An 18457-nucleotide genomic window follows, 5' to 3' on the forward strand; every position below is an offset into this window, starting at 1 on the left:
GTACAGTAGAAAAATATATCAGGCAAATCACAATAAAAGAAACAAAAAAACATTAAAGGGGCTAGGGTTTTGTTTGAAGATCTTATTCTTCTATAATGGAAAAAAGACTGATTGCATTTTCATAACTTTGAGGGCTTTTGTATAAGAGTTAAACTCATTATGAAATTAATAAAATCTTGGTTTCACCTTTAAGAACTTGCTTTTGTGTAGGCTATATAAAATGTTCCTAGCATGAGGATGTTGTTAATCAGGAAGTTATCTTTGTTATTGTCCATTACAAGAGATGCCGTACATCTGTGGTGTGTGAGCATTTCCATTTGGAAACATTAAATAAAGTGAAATGTGTGTATTGTGATAGGCAGCCTTGATGCACCATTTGAGGAGCTCATCCTGGCATTTTGGAGGGTGCAGAGATTTGTGAGAGGATTTTTTCAAAGGCTGGAGAAATGATGTGTAAAAAAAATAAGTCAGCTAACTTCTTCAACAGCAGAGCAAATCATATTTTTGAATAAAAATGTTATGTAACAAATTTGACAAAAAAAACCTAGTTATTCACAATGAGGAGGCTACAGGTTACAAAATCAAGATCATGTAGTTGACAGACAGATGAAAACTGTTTTTATTTATTTATTTTACATGATCATTGTCAAGGTCAGATCAACACATGCAAGTGACCACTAGGTGTGGCCGTTGAGACGGGTGTCGGATTGATTCGAAGCTTCGGGACAATATGGCACATTTGCTTCAACTGCTTCAGTGCTTCACGAAGCCTCGGTCTGCCCATCACTAGCAAATACAAATGTTAAAACTAGATACTCACTATATTCATCATAAATCACAACCCTTACCATCACATTTCAGTTCTGTGCTGCTCAATCACTGGTCTTTTCATCTGCCATTACACAAGCATGAGAAGCTTTATTTTATTCTTTGCATTACACGGCTTTTCAAACCTAGCACACCAACATGTCTGATTTCCTTTTATTGTGTGTTGACTCATGGGGTTTGTAGTCCATCTAATTTGGAGTCCTACAACTACCCCATTACACATATATAAACGTAAAAATGTAAATCTATTGACAACACTAGTTATTTCTAAATTAACGATAAGACTTTTCAATTCCAAGCGCAGATTAATTCTGTAAAGCCAGGAACGCCATCAGTGTCTGTCAGTTGTGATAGTGTAGGGGTAAGATGTTTGGCACTAAGTTTTGACGCAATTCAACCTGCGGTTCGAAACCTGCTTTTGCCGAACTCGCTGTACTTCCTTTTCCCATCACATATCAGATCGGAAAGGCGTTTATTTTCAATTAAAAATGAAGCAAATATTCGAAAAGTGGAAATAAAGTGTCTAACGTTTGTTGTAACCGCTGCTCATGTTTTGTATGTGGACAGGTAATGTTAGCAACCGTTTTGGTTTATGTTGACAGTGACAAGTGTGAAAGTGCCCGCTCACTTTTGCCCAGGCCCGACCAAAAATAAAATTCTACCTACACCATTGGTTGAGAGGATTAAGGGTTTGTTAATGAAACAATTGCACTGAAACTGTTATTTTAGTATCATTGATATACTATTATCATTTTTATTAATATTTAGATTTTTTTTTTTTTTTACATTTTTAACAGTTTTCATTTTAATTTGTGTTTTCTGTCATTTTAATGTCATGTTAATATTTTTTTTATTTTAGTTTTAGTTATTTTAGTATTTCAAGTCAATTTTCTTTTATTTCAGGTCATGTTTATTTTACTTCAAGTAATGAAAATGTTTTTTTTTTTTAAAGTTTCGTTTTAGTTAACAATAATAACCCTAACTATTATAGTATTTATTCATATTTTTTATTTTTATATTTTCCTTTTTCTTTTTAATTTTAGTTTAATAAATTTTGTACTTCAGCTTTAACTTTAACTAAGTTTTTCATGTAATATTATTCACCTTTATTTTATTACACAATCATCATGTCTGATTAACTGATCTCACCCAGTGTGTAATCTTTAAATGATATGGGTGTTTTATTAATTTTATATTTGTTGATTATAGTATCTCTGTGCTTCCATGGTTTCAGACAACGGGCCGGGTGTATAACCTCCCTGAGATGATAACGTGTGTCTACACGAGTTCCCTGACCGTGAGTTTTCCCTCAGCATCCTGTGGCAGTCGAATTCGGCTGAGGAATCTGATGCCTTTGTATTATACAATGATTTTTTGTTCAAGAATATATTTTATATAAGATAAACTGTCTTTAAAATATATATTTCTGCACAGTTCTCTCTGTATTTGTGGATGTATATTGTCATCATCCACATTTGTGTTTGCATTTTCTTTTAATTCCAACACATCTGTCATATTTCATATCAGATTACAGTGAGGCGTGTCAGTCTGTGACAGAAGCTGCAGGTTTATCAGCTGGAATGAAGGGAGGGACTGTGTCGTCTGTTCAGGTGTTCGGTAACAAGAGAAAGTGGAAATAAACCAGGAATGATCTCCTTATGATCGTACAAACTTCATATGGACACACTTTATTAAGACACTCTTGAGAACACAGTGAATGTTGAGTTGAAGGTAAGTCATGGAAGAATCAGAAACACATTTACCTGAAGTCTGGCATGAGTGTGACTTGAGGACCGTGTGTGTGTTTGACAGGTTTAATGCATGTAGTATTTAATCTTGTGAATAAATGAAAGGTTTTTGAAATAATTATAAATAAATTAGCATTTTTGAAAAAAAAAAAACATTCCACAACCTCTCACCCCTTTCATATTTATATATTTTATATGTATATGTTTACATGTTGATACACGTTGTGTATTTGTTTCCTGCTTTGTCTTGACCCGGTTTAACCAGTTTTCCTTCAACAGAAAGTGATTGTATGTGTGTCTCACTTTTGGCCAGAAAGTTAAGTGAAAAACATGTATTGTATGCTGACACATTTTATTTTTTCATATTTTCTTTTTAGTGTCTGTGTCTCCTCAGAGATGAAGTTCATTTGTTTGACTCTCCTGCTCATTAGTGGAATTACAGATTCAAGATCAGGTAATTTATTCATCATTGTGAATAATACTTTAAATTATACTTTTGCACACTTCTGTTTGTCTGGAACAACATTAGGGTAAAAACCTTTAGGATGTGTAGTTCAGACCTGCTCTCTTTCTCTTGTAACAGAGTGGTTTGAAGTAGTGGGACCTGCAGATCCTGTATTTGCTGTAGCTGGAGAAGATGTGATTCTGCCCTGTTCAGTCAAACCCAACATCAGTGTTGTGGACATGAGAGTGGAGTGGTTTAGACCAGATCAGAAAGACTCACAACTAGTGCATCTCTATGACGATCATGAAGACAGAAACACAGATCAGATTCAGTCCTACAGAGGGAGAACAAAACTGATCCATCAAGAACTACAGACAGGAAACGCATCACTCAAACTCTCATCAGTCCGAGTCTCTGATGAAGGACGTTATAAGTGTTTTATTCAGTCCAAATCCCAGTCTGATGACGCCACTGTTGATGTCAGAGTTGAAGGTGAGGAAACCAGTGAAAACTAGCATGATCTTAAAGGGATAGTTCACCCAAAGATGAAAATTACCCCATGATTTACTCACCGTCAAGCCATCCTGAGTGTGTATGATATTCTTCTTTCAGACAAATTCTGTATTCAACTTATGAAATAAGCTTAACTGGCGTAAAGGTTTTTAAAGAGGCGCTGTACTTTGTACTTACTTATCTGGTGCGACAATGATTTCGTCCGACATAGCGTAAGCGTTTTTAACTGCAAGAGGTGCTATACTTTCTTCCTAAGTTGAATACGGAAGGCGGTCCGCCAGAAGCTAAATATTTTACTTTATATTTTTCTTACACAAACCCATCGAATAACTTCAGAAGGCCTTTATTAACCCTCCAGAGTCATGTGGATTACTTTTATAATGGATGGATGCAATTTTTGGGCTGCCATTCACTGCCATTATAATGGTTGGATTAGCCAGGGCATTTTTTTTACATAACTCTGATTGTATTCATCTGAAAGAAGAATGTCATATACACTTTATTTTAACTTTAATTGTTACAGAAACTAACTCAAAAAAGCCTAAATAACAACAGATTGTTCTTCTTGTTGATCTGTAGCTGTAGGAAGTCCTCCAGTGATCACTGTAGATGGGTTTGATCATTCAGGAGGGCTTCATCTACAGTGTGAATCTGAAGGTTGGTATCCTGAACCTGAACTTGAGTGGCTGGACAGTAAAGGAGTCAGTTTGAGTTCAGAAACTACAGAGACACACAGAAACATGGACAGATTCAGTGTGAAACACACCATCACTGCACATCACAGTAATGACAAGATTCACTGCAGAGTCAAACTGAGACATCACATGCTGGAGGCTCTGATTATCAGCTCAAGTAAGTACTGGCACATCTGTTACTGTACTTGTCTGAAATGTTCTCATTATATTTTTGATGCAGTAAAAAGATTGATTAGGAGCTCATTGTAAAGCTAGAAGCAATATCGCAGCTAACAGGGAACGTTCTCATAACTTTGGCTAGTGTTTTGGCAAGGTTCTCTCAACGTTATGAACAAATGTTCTTCCAGTAACATTAATAGAACGTTTGTTCAATATACAATATACAATATTGTATATATTGTATGTACTGTTCCAATCACTTCCATGGCCACAGGTGTATAAAATCAAGCACCTAGAAATGCAGACGCTTCTACAAACATTTGTGAAAGAATGGGTCGCTCTCAGGAGCTCAGTGAATTTGTAAGACTGGAAAAAACTAGCAAATGCCAGAATGTCTGATTGAAGAATGAGCACTCTCTGAGAAAATAAAGGAAATTAGCATCTGAACACACTCATGCATTTAGCGTCCAGATCTGAGAAGACATCACGCTGAGTGAATCATCTAAGAATGACTTTAATTTACATGCCTTTCCTTTTACCTGCATCTTCCCCCATCCCTCCTCCAGAATTCACCCAAAATCTATATGGTTTAATGTGAATTCTCACTATACAGTATTATAGCTACATGTTTGATATCGTTTGAAATGTCTGCGACTGGTGCAAAGATCTCATCCCCACAGAAGTAAACAAAAGATAATAAAAGCCCATAACGCTGAGTGTCTACTAGATGCTCAGCGTTCTTTTACTCTTTACTTCAGAGCATTTGATGTTATGTATTGGTTATCTTTGAATTCATTATGTAATTGGCGTTATACATTTACCTGACTGTTAATAAATTGTTACATTTGGATTTATTCTGACTTACTCTGGAATTATTAACGATCTCTAGTAGATTATGGACAGGTATAATTTCAAAAAAGGGTTAAACAGAATAATTAAATGTGTAGTTAAACTATTAAATATAAATGACCAAATAACCAATTGGCATTCTAACCTAAATTTGAGATTATGATAAAATGGAGTCAGATAAAGATTAATTGGAATTAAAACCCTTTGCCCAGCTGAAAAGACCGCGCAATAGACCTTCACCCACGGATCATTAGCCTTCATTGGGACTATTGGGCGGGCCTTACAACTTCAAGCGTGGTACCATGCAATAAGTCCATTCGTGAAATTTCCTCACTACTAAATATTCCACGGTCAACGATTAGTGGTGTTATAACAAAGTGGAAGCAATTGGGAACAACAGCAACTCCGCCACAAATTGATAGGCCACGTAAAATCACAGAGCGGGGTCAGCACATGCTGAGGGACAACTTTCTGCAGAGTCAATAGCTACAGCCTCCAAACTCTGTGTGGCCTTCAGATTAGCTCAAGAACAGTGTGTAGAGCTTCAGGGAATGGGTTTCCATGGCTGAACAGCTCATCCAAGCCTTACATCACCAAGTGCAATGCAAAGCGTGGGATGCAGTGGGGTAAAGTGCGCCGCCACTGGGCTCTAGAGCAGTGGAGACGTGTTCTCTGGAGTGACCAATCACGCTTCTCTGTCTGGCAATCCGATCGACGGGTCTGGGTTTGGATGTTTCCAGGAGAACGGGTCTTGTCTGACTGCATTGTGCTGAGGGATGGGTATTGTTAAGGTTTTAATGATATTTCTACTCTTCCCGATACTCCTTATCGATCCGGTACTTTAACAGTATTCTTACCGGTTCTTTTTGTTATATATATATTTTAATAAACAAACCTAATTAAGAATATAATTAACATTGCTTTATAATCAGAAAATTAAAATATCTATAGCAAAAGAAACAGCAATGTTTGAACAAAACAAATATAAAACATCTATTTGTAAATGGACCAGTGTGCAGGCGTTATTTGTGTTTTATATGTGTAGACTTGAAATTAAGCTTTTTCCCCGTTGTAGTTTAATTCACAGGACCGGACACCAGTTATTTTGCCAAGAGATTTTCTTTTTTATTATTTTATATGTCAGACATAGGAGAGAAAGACAATTTTCTGGGAGATGGTCTTCATTCCAGCTTTCTCTGGTCTTCTGGACTAAAGTGTTGGGTTTTATATGCTGGAAAACTACAGTACCAGAGGAACATGTGACGTCCATTAAAATGGAATGTATAAATGTATAAGTCTACATATACATGGAATATATAACCAACCATTAAGGTCCATTAGCATGGAATGTATAACAAACCACTAAGTCCACATATACAACGAAACTTACACTAAGCACACTCCAATGTATTCAAGCATACAATGATTACAAATGATTATGAATACTAATAAAAAATAATAATACAGGAAAACAACACAATAAACAACCATTTTTAGTCTTCAGTCCCTCCTCTGGAACTACGGCAGTCAGTTCCAAACTTGTCACCCCATCAGTTGGCCACCTAATGCAGCGATAGTGTGAAGGAATAACAGACCAAAGGAACAACAAGATAGACCAACAAAATAAACAGACAATTAAACATAAGGAAAACAGAAAAGGGAACAAAACAAAACAAATGAACAAATAACCCCAACCCACGGTATGTCCCCGCATACTATGTGTCATTTAATTTCTATGTGTATGCATTTAATATGAACCCCAATCTTCTAAGAAATCAAAGGCTAATAAATCTTCACCAGTGCCTGGACTTGTTCACTGCCTGGGCACATGATTAACTCCTCCAGTTCCTGGCCAAAATAACAAACTAACATAAACGTTGATGTTAAAGAATTCCTATCCCAGGTGTTAAAAGTGAAGTTGTTCTGTCAATAGTGTAGTGTATAAAATCTCACTTTTATCAGTATGTTAGTTTATCAAGAAAAGACTTATTTGAAATGATTGAGTTTTGCTTGAAACCTCTAATTACCTATTGTCCTGTATCATTTCTTTAACATCTCTATGTCTAAGATTTCCATCTGAGACACTGTGCTTTACTATAAATTACTTATCACTTGACACAGGCTCAAATAGCAGAATTTAGCTGACCTTGAATGAAAGAGACCACTGAGGCAATGTCCAAAATACCCCGGGACTACTTTTTCATTCTACTATCTTTTGACTCTGACTAAGCTAGAAATTACATGCATTTTGCTTTACTGTCAGGAAAACTAGATGTGCTCACATTCTTCCCACTCATCTTTAGCGGGTAGTTTGTGCTACCTTTTCATTTTAGGTTGTAATAGTAATGTGTCTAGTATGAGAATCTCATTAATCTGACAAATTCATTTGTAAATTATATATCAAAACCAAGGCCCAGTTACTGAAATCGAAAAATTGTCAAAAGTATCATACGAATGGACAATATAAATCTTTTGATACATCCTCGATTCTTCACATCACATTCCCTTTCCCTCTGGCCAGAGCATTGTCTCTTTTGTCACTGCCTCCACAGACAGTGAACTGGGGAATGTATACAGTAATGGATGGAATACCATCAATTCTAATGGAATGACAATTTAAATTACGACGGAAACTACCAAACGTAGGCACTGTGGCATTCCCTGTACGACAGTGTCTGAGCGCTTTAAATCATACAGTTCGACGATGTCAGTCGCAATCAAATTTCTCAATATCTAATCTATCAAATAATCTTTTAGACCTAGGCATGCCAAAATTAAGAGAACCAATTCTAAATTTCTTAAATACAATTTTCAGTCTTCTGTGTAATTTGATTTTCATCTTCATTATCATTTTGCTTTTGCTCATGAGCTGCTCTAATAAAGATTTCTGAAGATCTCTACATATTCTTGGATCCATGGCCATAACTAACATCATGTAATCGTAATCCCTAATAATGACAGCATTTATGATTCATGAGTTAGGAATTCGGGAATTCTTACTTCAATTTATTCTCAAAAACATCAATTAACCAAGATGGGGTGATCGATATCATAGATTTACCATCTACATTTTGTTCTTGGACACTTTGTGCCCCCTTTCCCCCTTTCCAGAGTCTAAACTCTCTCTTCACAGCATCACCAAGTATCTAATTAAAAGGTTTAGAATGGAATATCTTCTCACTATACTACATCCAGTCCGAGTTTTAGCTCATTGATAAATCAGATGAAAGACTTAGCTTCTTTTATAAAGTCGGACTGGTGCTTATCAAAAGAGAGTAGAGTGTTGTTAGTTTATCAAAATATGAACAACTGCTATGAGACCAGTGATCCTCAAATATTGAACAGCTTGTCAAAATCAGAATGCCCACGATTTCAGCTACTTCAGCGTGTTTAAACGTGTTAGGATTCTTTATATACTACAGGATTCCCCTTAAAATCCAGATCCGCCACTTTAAACCGCTTTAATCCAAACACCACTTGACACCTTCCCCGTCTGTCCGTAACCGCACGGATCTTCGGTGTGCGGGATGTTTTAGGGTTGATTCTGCCACCAATTACTGCAGACCCGCCGCATTCACCACCTCACAGCCATGTCAAGCTAATAGCTATATCGAATTATGGCTTATTCTCATGAAAATTTTACTAAATGGTCTTCTTTCTTCCAAAGATCCACTTTTACCCCAGCTTCATTCAAATATTTTTTTAAAGGTCCACTGATCTGAGCAACTTAAATAAACCCAATCAAATTAAATTATTATTCTTTTACTATGTCTGACACATATCCATTGGCAACACAACTGGTATTTGTAATAACACAGTTATTTTTAGCAGTTTCAGTCAATGTCTCAAACCATTAGGCAGACTCAAAATTATTTAGAAAGGAAACAAAGTCTTACCCGATCGATTGAGACAAATGGCTGAAGATGCAATCCTGTTCCGTGATGCCAAATGTAGACTTGAAATTAAGCTTTTTCCCCGTTGTAGTTTAATTCACAGGACCGGACACCAGTTATTTTGCCAAGAGATTTTCTTTTTTATTATTTAAATCAGACATAGGAGAGAAAGACACATTTCTGGGAGATGGTCTTCATTCCAGTTTTCTCTGGTCTTCTGGACTAAAGTGTTGGGTTTTATGCTGGAACTCGGTTACGGTTACCAATGGTAACCCTCGTTCCCTGAAGGAGGGAACGGAGACGTACTGATGAATTGGGATCACTTCAGGGAGCCCCTATCAGCTTCGAGATATAGAGAACAGGCCAATGGGCCATTGGCGTGCGAGATTTGCAAACTTTTCATTTAGACACTAAAGAATCATATTAACTTAGTACAAAAATGGCATTATATGACCCCCTTTAAAAAATCTTCCGCTGACATCAAGAAAACATTTGGACATTTTAACGTTCCCATAACCAAAACAATGTTTGGAAAATGTTCTTTGAACATAAATTTGTTGGCTGGGTAGCAGCATTAGGTTTATAATAGAATTATTAAAAAATATATATGTAAAAATATGCTTGACTTAATGCTTTGTTTTGCAGATAATATGTTTAGTTCTTGGAGGACATCAGTCATCCTGATTTCAGTTTTTGTTGTGCTCATTGTGATCGCTGGGATACTGATTGCTGTGTTTGCTCATAAATACAGAGGTAAAGTTCTTGTTTTATTATTATTTGATGCAAATAGATAAGGCATCCTGGGAATTTTTAAAAACATTTAGTAGTCTTTTTTTTCTTTCTGAAAGTCATGAACAATGTAATTTCCACCACATCTATAATGATTGTGTATTGTGTTTAATATCAATCTGTGATGAAAACTTTAAACAATATTGAATGAGTTCACATGTTTGACTTGTTGGCTGGTGTCCTCAGTTAAACAGGTTGAATTTTAAATTGCAGTTTTTATACAGTGGGATCAGTTTCAATGTCTGCAAACACTTAAAATAATATAATTAGAATATTTTTTTACTATGCTCTCAGTGTAAATACACTCTAATGTGTTCACTTAACTTTTTAAGTTATCAGTTACATTTAAATACTGATACTCATCCTCAAGTCATCCTAGGTGTATATGACATTCTTCTTTCAGACGAACACAATCTGAGTTATAATAAAAAAGTCCTGGCTCTTCCCAGCTTTATAATGGCAGTGAATGGTTGTGTTGTTTTTAAAGTCCATAAAGTGCATCTATCCATCATATAACTGCTCCACACGGCTCCGGGGAGTTAATAAAGGCCTTCTGAAGAGATGTGATACTTTTGTGTAAGAGAAATATCCATATTTAAAGCGTTATAGACTTAAATAACTAGCTTCCAGCGGTCAGCGGTACGCAAGTCGACTTGTGCTAAAAGAGTAACCTCCGATGCTACGTTTTGTTTTGCTCTGTCCTCTGCGCTTCTGCGTTCATCAATACACATGCGTCAAGGGTCAAGGGTTAATCTTTTAGCAAACATATTTAATTAACAGATGTTGTCTGAATTAAAACTGGTCCTGCAATTTGTAGCTATTGTAACTATATGTGAATTTAATTCTTCTGTTGTCTGAATTCTGTTTTCTCTTGTTTTTAAATTTTCTTCAGCACAAAGGCAACTGCGGAAAGAGAAGACCAGAATACAACATGGTGAATCTGTCTTTATTAAGTTATTAATTTAAAGTCTGTTTTCAGCCATAAATGTGATTTAAAGGGTTTCTGTTGAGTTTTGTTTGTTACTATTGTGTGATGAAGAGTTTGTGCTTCAGTCCAGGATGAGCAGAGAAACACTGATGGTTAGATGACGTTTTGATTAATTCAGCTCTTTTTACTTTAAGAACTATGTTTAGTGGACTCAAATTAAATAAGTTCACAGTAATAATGGCAGTTAAATTAAATGGCAGTTTCTGAGATTTTGCTAGTATTTTACCATTTACAAATATTACCCAGAATGCATTGTTTTCTATGGTATATTGCTGTTTTGATGGATGTTGGTCAAATTGGCCATTTTACAGCAATATTTTACAGTGACATAAATAAATGATCATAACTTCTTGTTTATCAGTTATAAAACATGATGTAATTTCAATGTTATTTTCTCGTCTTTTTCCGAATTTTCTTTAGAACGTGATCAACTTTTAAAAAGTCAGAAGATGATTATACCAAAAGGTGAATTTGTTTATATGGCTTTATTAAATTATTAATTACTTTTTAATAATTTTGCTAAACAATGAATGAATACGCTGAGTGCGCATTCATATACAATTGATTATAGTTATAAAGTTATTATAAGATATGAAGTCTTTTTGATCTCATTATTGATCTAAAGATGAATTCTGTTATGAACCCTTTATAACTTCATACTTTCTGTTTTTAGCTGTCACACATTTTAGAAAACACACAGGTGAGTAAAACTATTCATGTTCTATGACATTATTATTTATTTTAATAATTTTAATTCCCCAAATTCATTCATTCACTTTTATTTATTTATTTATTTATTTATTGTTTTTGAGAGTTTAGTTTAATTCACTGCATAAAAGCAATCAATGATTCAAACACTAAATGATGAGATGTAGTTTATATGTGCCATAAGAGAAAAACATGAAAAGCAAGACAAAAAAATCAACACAAGGCGATCCAGCGATGAACAACAACATAGAAAACAACCTCAAGTGAAGCAGGAAAAACACGACCAGAACTATCAGAACATGTTTCTCTATTAGATGATAGACTTGGTCAGTGGTGTGTCATAACTGGGGCGTGGCTTGGGGGAAAACAGTCCATTCCCCCACACTGGAAAGGCATTGTGTTAACCCAGTATAGCCAACATAATCACTGTGACTGATAAACGACCCAATGGAATGGCCACAGGTGTCATTTTCGCGTCAAAATGCATCCCCCAAATATTACATGACATGCCTACTTCATAAATCACCCAGTGTTTCGATGAAGATGTTTATTCAGTATTCCTGATTTTAGCGGATTTAAAGTATGTATTACATACATTTAACATTTTAAAATGACCATAAAACTTGTCTTGATCTACAAAATGGATATTTTTCTGAATATGCCTTGTGCAATGCAAAGGGCGTTTGCTTAAGATTGTTTGGGCTTGAATAGAAACATGAAATGTGCCTATTTACTGCAGTGCCACGTTTAACAAACATTTGTCAAAAGCCTAAAATTCAGTTATGAGGAGCTCAGTGACACGGGTTTAGATAAAGTTTAGACATCCGTCAGTTTTCTGTTGTCTTGTATGCATGTGGCTTGTCATCTGTTTATTAATTTTTATTGTTAGTAGCCATGCACGAATGAATTCCTGGGGTCTGTTCTTCGTACCTCGCTAACTTGTTTCCCAGATAGCAAACTGACTCTGGAACGGATCCACCCCGGAGGTATCACAAGCTCCGGAACGGATCCGCAAAACGGGTCCGGAACGGAGTCCACTTGCACAGCGCAGCGGATCCGGAACAGATAAGGATTGCGGATCCAGACTAGGGGCCTCATTTATAAAACTTTGCGTAGGATAATGCACAGAAATATTCGGATTTATAAAACCGTGCGCACGCACATCCTACGCAGTTTTCCCTTAATAAATCACATTCACGAGTTCACACTTTCATCAAATTAAATAGAGTAAATATTATGCGTATTTGGCGTGCTGTCCGGGGGAGGGCTCCGGGCTCGGAATTTTGCCCGAACCCAGAGTACCCCCCCTGATGGAAATAGTCTAGAACTAGACTACATATATTAATTTGATGTCTTATGTGAGTTTAATTAAGTGAGGAGAAGGGGTGGTGGAGGGATGCTAAGAAACAGTCAACGACAGGAAGGTAAATCGGCAGTCTATATACACCTCCTATCGTTGATTTTTTAATGAGCTCCTCTTGTGTTCAATTAGGTTTAATTATCTGGGTCTGCTCCACTTAACAGTTTTAATTTCCTGAATGTGTTCCTCCCGAAATTTGTTTATAAAACATCAATTCACGAGTTCACACTTACATCAAATTAAATAGAGTAAATATTATGCGTATTTGGCGTGCTGTCCGGGGGAGGGCTCCGGGCTCGGAATTTTGCCCGAACCCAGAGTACCCCCCAAAATGCAAAAACAGAGGACAGCCACCAAAACCTCCCCCCAAATACGCAGATAATTGGTAGGCTGGCGTTTTGATGAGCCTGGTTGCTTGGCCCGGAGGGCCTGTTGCTTCTGATGGGAGCTGCTCGCGGCATTGGGCAGACGAGCCCTACTGGCTGATGGCTGGAAGCAGCCTTAGTTTTGAACGACTGGTCAGGAAGGCTCTTGCAACATCCGATGGGAGGCCAATGCTCACTGTATCAGATGGAAAGCTTTAGCGGCCGATAAATGAAAACAGCATGGTTGGAACTACGGTTTGGGAAGGCTCTTGCAACATCCAATGGGAGGCCAATGCTCACTGTATCAGATGGAAGAACCCTACCGGCAGATAAAATAGGAGCAGCAAGGTTTGGAACGACTGGACGGGAAGGCTTTGCAACATCCAACGGGAGGCCAATGCTCACTGTGTCGGATGAAAAACCCTACCGGCCGATGATGAAAAGCAGTATAGCTTGGAACGACTGGTCGGGAAGGCTTTTACGACATCCAATGGGAGGCCAATGCTCACTGTATCAGATGAAAAAACCCTACCGGCCGAAAATGAGGAGCAGCATGGTTTGGAACGACTGGTCGGGAAGGCTTTTACAACATCCAATGGGAAGCCAATGCTCACTGTATCAGATGGAAAAACCCTACCGGCCGATAATGAGGAGCGGCAACTGGCCGGGAAGGCTTTTACAACATCCAATGGGAGGCCAATGCTCGCTGTATCAGATGGAAAAACCCTACCGGCCGATAAATGAGAAGCAGCATGTTCAGGAACTACCTGGCCGGGAGAACCCGTGTTGCCTCTGACGGGAGCTCATAGCACCTGGCGGAACGGGCCCTACTGGCTGGTAAGTGTGGAGCAGACAGAATTTGGGGTGACCGATCGGGAAGGCCTTTGCGTCATCCAATGGGAGGCCAATGCTCGCTGTATTGGACGGGGAATAAAAGCCCTACCGGTCGAAAAAGAGGAGCACATGATTTATTCCGCCCAACCAGAGGGACACCCTACTGGCTGTAAACGGAGGGCGCGTTGTTTGAAACGGCCGGTCAGGAAGGCTCAGGCCGCATCTGGCGGGGAGATCAATACTCGTGACGACAGACAGGTGAGCCCTACTGACCGATAGACGGGGCGACGTAATTTAAAAAGAAACGACTGACCGAGGGGGCCCACCCGGCCTCCACCAGGAGCATTTTCTGGCTTCAGGGGAGTGGGTCCTATCGGCTGACGGCACGGTAAAGGAGAATTGGAACACCCGGCCAGGAAGCTCTCGCCGACATCAGATGGGAGCTCAATACTCGCTGTATCAGATGGGTAAGCTTCGCTGGCGGACAGGTGGAGGGTAAAGCATGCAAGTTCACCCAGGAGAGCTTTTGCAGCATCCGAAAGGAGATCAATACTCGCGGTTTCGGGTAGCCTCGCTGGACGGCGGAAAGCAAAGTGGATAGACATAGACCTGGAGAGCTCTGTGGTGTCCGAAAGGAGATCAATACTCACGGTATCGGACAAGCAAGCCTCGTTGGATGGAAGAGAAAAAGATTGATAGCGACTTGGAGGGCCCTCGCGGCATCCGATGGGAGAACAATTCTCAAGGCATCGGAAAGGCACCCTCGCTAGTCAGGGAAAGAAAAGATGGAAGCTGGCCTGGAAGGCTTCCACGGCATCCGAGGGAAATCAGCTCGAGGTGTCGGATGAGTGGGCCTCGCCAGATGGAAAAATAGGGAAAAGGAAATAGCCACTATCAAGGAGAACTCTGCGGTGTTCGACAGGAGATCAAGACTCGCTGTATTGAACGGGTGAGCCTCGCTAGTTTGAAAAAAGAGAAAGAAAGGATAGGGTTTTTTATAAGGGTTGTTAATTAATAAGGGTTTGGTGAGCTTTCTTGATGTGGTATCGGTCGGTCCTAATGTAGCTTTGAAAAGCGTGAGAAGACCATCTCCCGAGAGCTTGGATCTGCTGCTGGGAGAGTCCTTTTTGCGCTGCAGTTGTTGCCGCCCCAATGCGGAAGGAGTGGCTAGAAAAGTTTTGCGCTGAGATGCCTGTTTGCTGGAGAACAGATTTGAGCTGTTTTTGGAACCAGAATCGTGTGATGGGTTTGTTAGAGGAGTCTACAAAGAGGGGTTCAGACAGAGATTTAGCCTGAAATCTCCTCATTTGGAGGTATGCAAGAACAGTTTGAAATGGTTGAATTGGGGAGGAGATGTTGAAAATGTAGACTAAATGGCCTTTTTTTAATTTATTTTTTTACTTTGGTCTGTCTTGCTTCGCTTGATTAAATATGATATGGTTTCATCGTCAAGTACTGATAAGTCTGAGACAGTGGGGTGGACTTTGTGGTCGAATTTGGAGGTGATTGCGATTTCTGAGCATCTAAGAAAGCCAAAGAAAGCCAAGATAAACATGGTATCCAGACTGCGGGCTGTGTCAAGGGGTTGATATCCTGTACGAAGGGTATGAATGCATTTTGTGAGTAAATCTAGAGTTATGGGTTGTCTACTGTCAGGGCGGGTGGGTTGTGATCGCTGAATTCCTTTGATCAGGAGGGAGGTTTGGGAGTTTTTTATCTCCGGAGATGAAGTGCCGTGAATTAATTTGTGGAAAAATTGAAGACCGCTCAGGTAGCCTTTGATGGACCCAACTTGGAAACTCTTAATATTGTTGAGATAGGAGATAAAAGAGGTAATTGAGAGGAGAGAAAAATCAGGGAACTGCAAGCTATACGAGAAGTGGAAAGCTTTAAAACATCTCCAAGCTGTCACATATGATTGGATTGTTCTGGGGGAAACTGCTTGGAGGATACTGTTGAGCGATGCGTCCAAGAGGGGTTTTAGCGGGTGATTTATGGAAATATCAGTTCTGAATAGTGAGGTACTGGAGTTGGGAAAATATCCGCCTCTGGAGCCAATGTCCTGAATTTCTGAAACAGAAAACGAGACAGAGAGTCAGCAATTAGGTTTTCGTACCCTGGGACATGTTTTGCAGTAATAATAAATTGATCACAAGCTGAGATCCAGATGAGACGTCTTAGGAATGGCATTAAAGCAGGTGAATGAGAGCGGCCTTTATTAATGCACTGGACTGTTGCCTCGTTATCGCAGTGCACTAATATGCTACTAGCCGTCCATTCTTTCCCCCACAAAAAAGCCGCGACTACAAGAGGGTAAAGCTCAAACAGAGCTGAGGACTGTAGCATATCTTGGAACTGTGGTGGCCATGGAGACGCGAACCAGCGTCCTTGATAGAATCCCCCAAAGCCGATTGAAGAGGCTGCGTCTGTGAAAAGTTGGATGTCAACAGGGGAAGAAACGAGATTGTTATAGAAAAGACAAGCCGTTCCACTGGTTTAGGAATGTTATCCATAGCCTAAGTTTGTCGCGACACGCCGTGGTTATTGGAATTTGGTCCTCCAGCGCGTGAACCGAAGATGCAAGTGAGAGAAGATGTGAGATGAAAGGGCGGCCTTGCGGAATGATGCGCATTGCGAAATTTAAGTGACCTAGCAGTGATAGGAGTTCGTGTTTAGAACGGCGGGAGTCATCTAGAAAAGTAGGTGCGATGAGAATTATCCTATCTATTTTCTCGATAGTATGTCGAAAATCTTGGGGCTGCTTTTACAACCGAACGGCGAAGTAGAATTTCTAACACATTGTGGAAATATGTTTTCATCATTTCGAGTTCATCTTATCACTGTATGAGGATGTGATTGACTATTTATGATTGAAGTATTTATTTATTTTATTTTTATTTATTTAATGAGGACACATTCCCAGTTCAAATAATACACACATATTAAAAAGAACAATTGCTGGAAAAGTGCACTTACACACTGTAATTGTCTTACACACTATATTTAACAGGTATTGCCTGTTGTTTGTAAATGAAAAATTATAGTGCTTTATCCAAAATAATGATAGCAAAAACAAGGTGCAAAGCAGTTTTAGACAGAGGTTAAGTTACCATATGCAGCTTGACTGTCTCTTATAATAGGTTTGAATTTAGAAAAACACTCTGCCTAACTTTGTTAGGACTCCATTGTATTTAATTTGTAAACAAGGTGATAAAGATAAAAAAGACGTAGCCTAATCAAACTACAGCAAAGGTGAAGCAAGCGACTCCTTTTGAATCGCTCTAGCGGTTCTCGAATCTCAATTTCGTTCTCGTTGTTGAGTCAAGAATCGGTTGCTGCGGTTTTCGGATCAGCAGTACACTGAACCGAGAACTGTTTATTTCGGACATGTCCGATTGAAAACCAATGAGCTGATGATACTGAGCGACTGACTGCACGGCGAGTCTCTCTGAATCGAACGAACATCAGCTGATATGAGCGCGTGTCTGTGAAACGACTCCGACATGAATGAGAAGAAAATCTGGCGAACCGTATTTATTTAATTACAAAAACATAGTAAGTGGATCGTGGTTTCTGCACTGATGAAAACTGATTTATTGATTTTATAACTGTAAAGATCGTTTGCAACACTGCATGTGTTTGGATGCTTTAGATGTAAAACTTTGTAATAAACTATCAGATTATGATGATATTTTATCTGACTGATGTTATGATTACTGACTTTATATATTTTAATGTGTAAAGTGTGTTTATCCAGCCCGCAATAGACATGACGTAATTACGTCCTTGTGAAATGACGTCATTGCGTTTGAGCGCAAAAGAACTGGTGAACCGATTTTGATCCGATTCATTGGACGAACTGTCCGAAAGAACCGGTTCGCGGAAAAGAACCAAACTTCCAATCACAACCGGGCAGGGAAGGGAAGGGTTAATCTTAGAACATAACACAGTAGCATGTGCTATAGACCTGCCGACTGCACGCAAAATATTCCTGCAGCCTAGAACATCCTGCTGTGGAGGTCCGTGTCGAGAGCGACCCAGTAAGCGCACTGGTTCCACTGGGTTAGCCGCACGGCACACTTCTCTGAGAAGAGTTTGTGGTATGTGTAAAAATGACCTCCTCCATAGGACAGCGCGAGCTCGGCTATGATTGCCAGATAATCATTCAGCTCGCGGCGCCTTTGGGGGAAAACTGAACAAATGATGTCCGTGAAACGGAAAAAAGCAATCGAAAATTCAGGAAAAGAAAGTAAGCGGGATGAATGTGGGTTGGGGTTTTTTAA

At 38.9% G+C, this 18457-nt stretch overlaps 2 protein-coding genes across 2 annotated transcripts in view; one reads left to right on the plus strand and one right to left on the minus strand.

The window, feature by feature from the left end:
• Positions 1-18457, minus strand: part of hmox2b (heme oxygenase 2b) — a 103578-nt gene that overhangs the window by 43091 nt on the left and 42030 nt on the right.
• Positions 2384-18457, plus strand: part of LOC307132885 (butyrophilin subfamily 1 member A1-like) — a 46925-nt gene continuing 30851 nt past the window's right edge. The window contains exons 1-8 of the mRNA XM_079827479.1: positions 2384-2559; positions 2954-3030; positions 3160-3513; positions 4114-4386; positions 9776-9883; positions 10812-10853; positions 11328-11372; positions 11581-11607. Coding sequence (XP_079683605.1) covers positions 2973-3030; positions 3160-3513; positions 4114-4386; positions 9776-9883; positions 10812-10853; positions 11328-11372; positions 11581-11607 — 907 coding nt within the window. The 5' untranslated portion in view covers positions 2384-2559; positions 2954-2972. The remainder of the gene's footprint in view (positions 2560-2953; positions 3031-3159; positions 3514-4113; positions 4387-9775; positions 9884-10811; positions 10854-11327; positions 11373-11580; positions 11608-18457) is intronic.

Source organism: Gobio gobio, assembly GCF_949357685.1.
Source record: "Gobio gobio genome assembly, chromosome: 1".
NCBI lineage: Eukaryota > Metazoa > Chordata > Actinopteri > Cypriniformes > Gobionidae > Gobio > Gobio gobio.